At 29.2% G+C, this 6656-nt stretch overlaps 1 protein-coding gene across 3 annotated transcripts in view; it reads left to right on the top strand.

Moving 5' to 3' along the window:
• The first annotated feature begins 339 nt into the window (after positions 1–339).
• Positions 340–6656, top strand: part of LOC124422290 (potassium voltage-gated channel subfamily H member 8) — a 55335-nt gene continuing 49018 nt past the window's right edge. For all 3 annotated transcript variants that reach the window (XM_046958544.1, XM_046958543.1, XM_046958542.1), the window contains exons 1-2: positions 340–583; positions 6249–6359. In XM_046958544.1, coding sequence (XP_046814500.1) covers positions 6284–6359 — 76 coding nt within the window. In that variant the 5' untranslated portion in view covers positions 340–583; positions 6249–6283. The remainder of the gene's footprint in view (positions 584–6248; positions 6360–6656) is intronic.

The following is a 6656-nucleotide window of genomic DNA, read 5'->3' as shown; positions in this document are numbered from 1 at the left end:
CCCGGGCCATCAGGATAGACTGAATCTCAACCCCTCGGCTCGATCAGTTACGCGAATGCCTGCGAACCTATCGCGAGCGTCCGAGAATTTTATTTGCGTACGAACTCACTACGTTGAAACGATTTTTCTCTATCTTTCTCTCTCTTAGTCTCTCTTACTTCCTCTTACGTTCTCTTACTCTCTCATTCTCTCTCTCTCTCTCTCTCTCTCTCTCTCTCTCTCTCTCTATTTATTTGTCTCTTTTTCTCACATTTTTTTTTACTATAACAACAAAATATAATAAGAGATTTGTTAAATATTTTCATTTTTATTGTATAAGAGAAAGAGACAACAACAAAAAATAGGAAGAAAGAACAAACAAAAAAGAAAAGAAGAAAGAAACCAGATAAAACTGTCCTTATCATTTTCTCTTTGTCTGTGACAAGTCGTGGGATTTTTTTGTTTTCTTCTTTTTTGTTTAGTCTGTCATATTCCTAGATCGGCGGTTGTTCTTTTTTTTTCGGTGTGACAAGTGTGATCTCGCGAGTGATCGAAGGACGATGCGCCGGAGCCAGTGAGCAGAAAGATCGACTTTCTCGATAAGGTCCGTATTCTCGAAGAAATCAGTGACCGTTATTGATCATTCAATTTTACCAAGAGATCTTCGATTGAGAATTTATCGTTCGAATTATTTCTCTTCCGTTTTCTTTTTCTTTTCTTTTCTTCTTCTTCTTCTTCTCTCTCTCTCTCTCTCTCTCTCTCTCTCTCTCCTTTCTTTTCATTTCTTTATTTTTTTAAGTGATCGTTAAACGAGTGTGTGTATATATCGATTGATCAAAAACGCACAAATGTAAACGAGCAGGCCGCTCGTTCGATAGAGAGATAACTTTATACGAAATGATGTCAATGATGATCATGACGATGCATATGTATATATATATATATATATATACACATACATACACACATATATACATAGATTATTCGGCACTCGTTCGCTAGCTCGTTCGCTCGCTCGTTTATATTATATCGACGCATGGATCTCGTTTTCGATGAGAATTATATACGTCGATAATCGTTCGGTTTTTTCTTTTCATTTTCTCTCTCTCTCTTTCTCACTTTCTCTTTTGTCAATAGATAAATATAACATCGTATACATAACTCCTTCTGTTTGTAAAAATAGTGATCAAGTAAAGTAATCGAGTAGATTGTATAATATTTGACCAATTATATTCGAATTACATTCATGTAAATTGTTTGAGAAAGCAAAGTCATAAAAGAAGTTTCTTGTTCGAGAACGTCAGTTAGTCGAATTAGTTTGTGAAAACTTGTTAGACATAAAAGAAATACGATGCTTGGTACAAATAATTAAATCTCGATTAAAATTTTTGCAGAGTTTTTAAATAAAAAAAACTTTCGAACAATCGATAGAAGAAGATACATATACTTTTAATCATCTTTATTTTGTTGTTTATTTTTTTCTTTCTTTCCCAAAGGATTCATTAATTTTATAAACTCAAGTTTGTAATACGCGGCGAAACAAGGTATGGCGTTGCACGTTTAATTGCACAATGAAATATTCTTTGGATGCAGGTGGCTACCGCAAATCAATGCGGTGGTTCCATAGCTTCGGGTTTATTCCATACCTACATACGTACATATTTCGTGTTACAATGATAACATCTGTAACAATTTACTACGAATAGTTTGTATCACGTAAAAGAATAATTTTTTTATATTTCTACATTGATGAATACAGGTGTTCAGTAAACGAGAGTAGAATGAGACGAAAATACGTGCAGTTTCGTTATCAATTTTGATCGTTCTAACGAGTGGAAAAGTTCGTTTATATGTCGGACATGTATTTTTTGCCGATGTTGTTATACTTCGTGCAAATTTAACGTGTATACATATATACATATATACATATATACATATATACATATATACATATATACATATATACATATATACATATATACATACATACATATATATACATATATATTTATACATTTTCGTCATACGCTTACGTTTATTTGTTTTTTTTTTTAATTTAAACAAATGACCGTAGTAATTAGACTACGGGAATTGTTAAACGCATCGAACGAAAAACGCATCAACGCATGAATTATTATCATTATTATCGTTACACTTTACACGTCCATTTATTATTACTATTCTATGTAAATGTGACAGGTTTTTTTTCTAATTTTACGAGGTATGATGCATTCAGATATTTTATTATGAGAATGTTCATTATTTATTGGTGCTATTAAATGCAATCCGACAATTCATTAATTTTATTTTTTTTTTGACATTAACTATTTCACCGACGAACTTTCGGATTAAATGAACTGCTTTCGAAACTATTTCATAATTTTTTAAACGATCTAAGTGTAAACGAGAAAAAGATAACAGCGTTATTTCATATATAATTTCATATATATATATATATATATATATATATATATATATATATAATTTCATATATAATTTGATTACGGTGTTAGATAATAAGATAAGAACGAAACGAGAAAGATGGGAAGATAAACATTTTTTACAATTTCTTTCTTTCTATGTCTCTCTCTCTCTCTCTCTCTCTCTCTCTCTCTTTCTCTAGCATCTTCTAGTTTATTTTGTCATGTGACGAGAAACAAAATATCAAAGGAAAAATAGATAGCAGCACGATTAGATAGATAGCAGAAAGATATAGAAAAGAAAAAAATAGAACGCGTTAATTATACTTTCTATAGAATAGAAAGAGAAAACTCTCGTTTTCGAGTATGTAAATCCTATTACTTGTCAACGCTATGCAAGCTTGAATGTTACATATTTTTCCATACGTCTTTTCGTGATGCTTTTTGTGCGTGTTGACAGTAGAGGAGAAAAGGATGTTTCATACATATGTCTCTATATATGTATCTATGCATGCACGCATGCATTTATGTACGTATCTACGTATGTATGTATGTCGACCGAAGGAATAAACGGAAGCTCTTATTCGATGCTTTTTACAGAGACTGCCATTACGATGAATTTTGAAGTCGTTTAGTTTTTTTTAATAATATACATGAGAGACCGAAGAACGATATTTTTGTCCGTCGCCAGACTGCGAATATCGTCTATTTATAAAATCGGCGAGTAGTTGTCATTAACGATAAACCTTGTTCCAGATCCACCTTACGTGGACTTGGGTCAGTATCTTCTTTAATTTTATTTTCATTTGCTATTTTTCTTTTTCTTTTCTTTTTTTTTTTCTTTATCGTTATATTGTATTTGTCTATTTGAATCACAAGTAAAATACAATGTAACCTTACTAACTCGGGAATTGATTAAACTTTAAATAGCTTTTAGCTAGTGCTAGCTTTTATCAAACTTTCAATTCTGGTGTCCGATGATCATTTCTATTCTCTATTTAAGTTTTATTATTAAACGCGAGAAATTTTTGAATAAATGGTATTTTTTCTCTTTTTAATCGATTATAATTTATTTTTACTTTCGATAATGTACAATAATATCGTAAACTTCGAACTCTAACGGAATGAACAAATTTATTAACTATCTATTATATTTATCAACATTCTATATAATCGTATCTATCTATCTGAGTATATTTTTTTATCGTTGCTACAGTCGCAGAGAAAGCATTTTATTTTTAATTCATTCAAATTTAGAATATACTTTTTGTTAAATTAAAAAAAATACGTAATAAAATAAGAAACGAAGAAGAAAAAGATACAATTTAAAATTCAATTAAAAAAAAATCTTCGAATATATTTCTGACTGGTTAATATTTATCAATAAATCGTATTAAATTGGAATATTAAATGTATCTGTCTGTATCCAATAAACAACAAGATCTTTTTGTATTATAGCTAAATCACGTGTTTCAATACAATATGTATTTTCTATTGGTTGAATACGAAGAAGTGATTGAACTAAATGAAAAAATGATGAAATTCAACTTGACTCGATTAAGGAAAGTATGCGTCTCTACGAAACAAAAAGAAGAAGAAGAAAAAAAAAGAAAAAAAATCTAAAATATCGATAAATTTAATACCTATTGTTAGAAACGATTGCGTAAGGACTTCTCAAATAAAAGGTAACTTTGCAAGACTTATAAGAATAATTATTTATAAGGATTCAAAGATTCATAATTATGCGAGCTTGAATGGATAATTGTTTATGGCGTTAAACGTAACGATAATGATTCATGGAGAGATGAGAAAAAGCTATATAGAATGATTTCTCCTCGTCCACGCGCAATGAAATAGCAACGAGTTGGAACGATTCCAGAAAAGCAACGGAATCGATGAACAATGCGCGTAACAATAGCACTTTGTTCGATAATGGAGAGCTTTCAATATTCGCTGACTTACAGGATTCCCCGACGAATCTTCCGTTTCCGTAAATAGAAAGGCTTTGCGTAGAATCGTGAAATTAAATGGTCGAATATCTAAAAGATCGACCTGATTTATCATGAGTTAGAATTTTAATATTAAAAATCGTTGATAATTTTTATCGACGTAAGTCGTGACGTATTTACGCGAGTATGTACGTATATATTATATTATATTATATTATATATATATATATATATATATATACACACGAATAAAAAAAAATGTAAAATATTTATTCGTTTTTATTAATTTTTATTTAAAGAATTTAACAAATTAAAAAGAAAAAAGAAAAAGAATTTCTATTAAAAATATCAAATTTATTTTATTTAATTTATATAAGATATAGTTATGTAAGTATGTGTTGTACGTATATCGGCACAGATCTTTTTTCTCATTCAAATAAAACGGATAATTGTGAAAAATTATATAGGCACAAAGAGAGAAAAAAAGAAAAGAGAGAAATAGAGAAAGAAAGAGAGAATTGTAAAAATGGAAGAGCATTCGGCATGCAATTGCGTAATTGGGATCCCGAGGTCGTTCTTTTCTTTTATTGCTCGTTCCCTATATTATGAAATCTAACGACCGCCGTTCTAATTGAATTAATACAAGTACCACCAGAGCTTACCATGCTCGAGTTACATTATATATTCTCTCAAGTTATTCCGTCATTAAGTCTATCTACAAAATAGTCTATGATCGTTTCTAACAATATTACAGTTTATATAAAAAGTATAATTTATATGTAAGTTTTTTTCTTTTATTTTTTTTCTTTCTTCTTTTTCTTTTTTTTTTTACATCGGATAAATCCTATAAGATAGACACGTAATTTAAATCGTGAATTAAAAGAAAATCATAATGTTCGCATCGAATCAAATTTCATCGTTTGTTTCATTTCTTTTTGTTTTTAACAATAATTTATTTGAAATTATTCATTAATATTCTACATCGAATAACATACGAGACGTTCCTGCCGATCGAATTTTCTTCTAATTAATCCAATATAATAATATATATTATAGATCGTTAAAGTGGAACTATCATTAGATTTAATAAGAAATTATTATAGAATAGTAGTAAAAAAACAAATTGTTCCGTTTTCCTTTCTTTTTTTTTCTTTATCCTCGATTAACTCTTAAAAAAGTCTCGTTTATAAAACGTTTTCAATAAATAAATAATCATAGCTCTGCTTTACTGCGTACGTATGTTAAACGACAGATGCGACACAGTTCGTAAAAAGGACTGACGATATCGATAAGTGATTACTTTCTTTTTTTTGCTTTGACCGAGATACGCTTTCATGTGTGGATGTATGCGTGTATATTTATATGTATATGTATGTTATCATTCATATACATTATATCATATACATTAACACTTCAACTTTATATCACCAAGTTGTAATACAGGTTAGGCCGAAAGTGCCCAGATGACTTCTTTTCATGATTTTTCTTTTGGGCTAATCTTTTTGATTGAAAAATTACAAAATTTAACTACAGGCCTGAAAAATCTAGAAAACGATATTTAAAACTATCTAGGAACTATTGGCTCATTTAAAAATTTTTTTGTCAGTTCTGTATTGATTACTATTATAAATATTATACTATTATATATAAACAATGTAATATAATATATTTCTTGTATTAATAATTTAATATAATATTGTTTTAATATATTTATGTATATACAGTATATGTATATTATATTATATAGTAATAAATGTATATTATGTATTATTAATTTTGGCATTACTTATTAATCAAACTCAAAACTTCTACTTCTTGTTATGCATGTATGTATTACATACACTGTTGTCAAAATGGAAACAAGAATAATAAATGCATTTTTTTTTTTATGAACTTACAGATCCGTGCCGCAGATCACGCGGCGGGGCGGCCCCAATGCCGGTTAGGAAGGGCCTCCTCGCCCCACAAAATACTTTTCTCGATACAATCGCAACACGCTTCGATGGAACCCGTAAGTGCTATGAAATTTATTTAATCACTATTGCATGTTACTTTATCATCTTTATTCTGCCAAAGCAAAAATATATTTTCGCGTATGATATGAATCATTGATTGACAACATATATATATATTGTTTTCAGTTATTTTTTCTTCAGAAAATGACATACACGTCAATATTTTAATATGATACGTTTAGCTTTTTGACAGGACTAATCTTTAAAAAACACGTTATTGTTTGTTTAACTTCAACTTGTATAGAACATAATAAAATTACGAATGAATCCGATCCTGATTATAATCAATTTTT

Source organism: Vespa crabro, chromosome 2 (genome assembly GCF_910589235.1).
Source record: "Vespa crabro chromosome 2, iyVesCrab1.2, whole genome shotgun sequence".
Taxonomy (NCBI): Eukaryota; Metazoa; Arthropoda; class Insecta; order Hymenoptera; family Vespidae; genus Vespa; species Vespa crabro.
The sequence above is the reverse complement of the archived record's forward strand: the minus strand, read 5'-3'. Positions and strand labels throughout refer to the sequence as shown.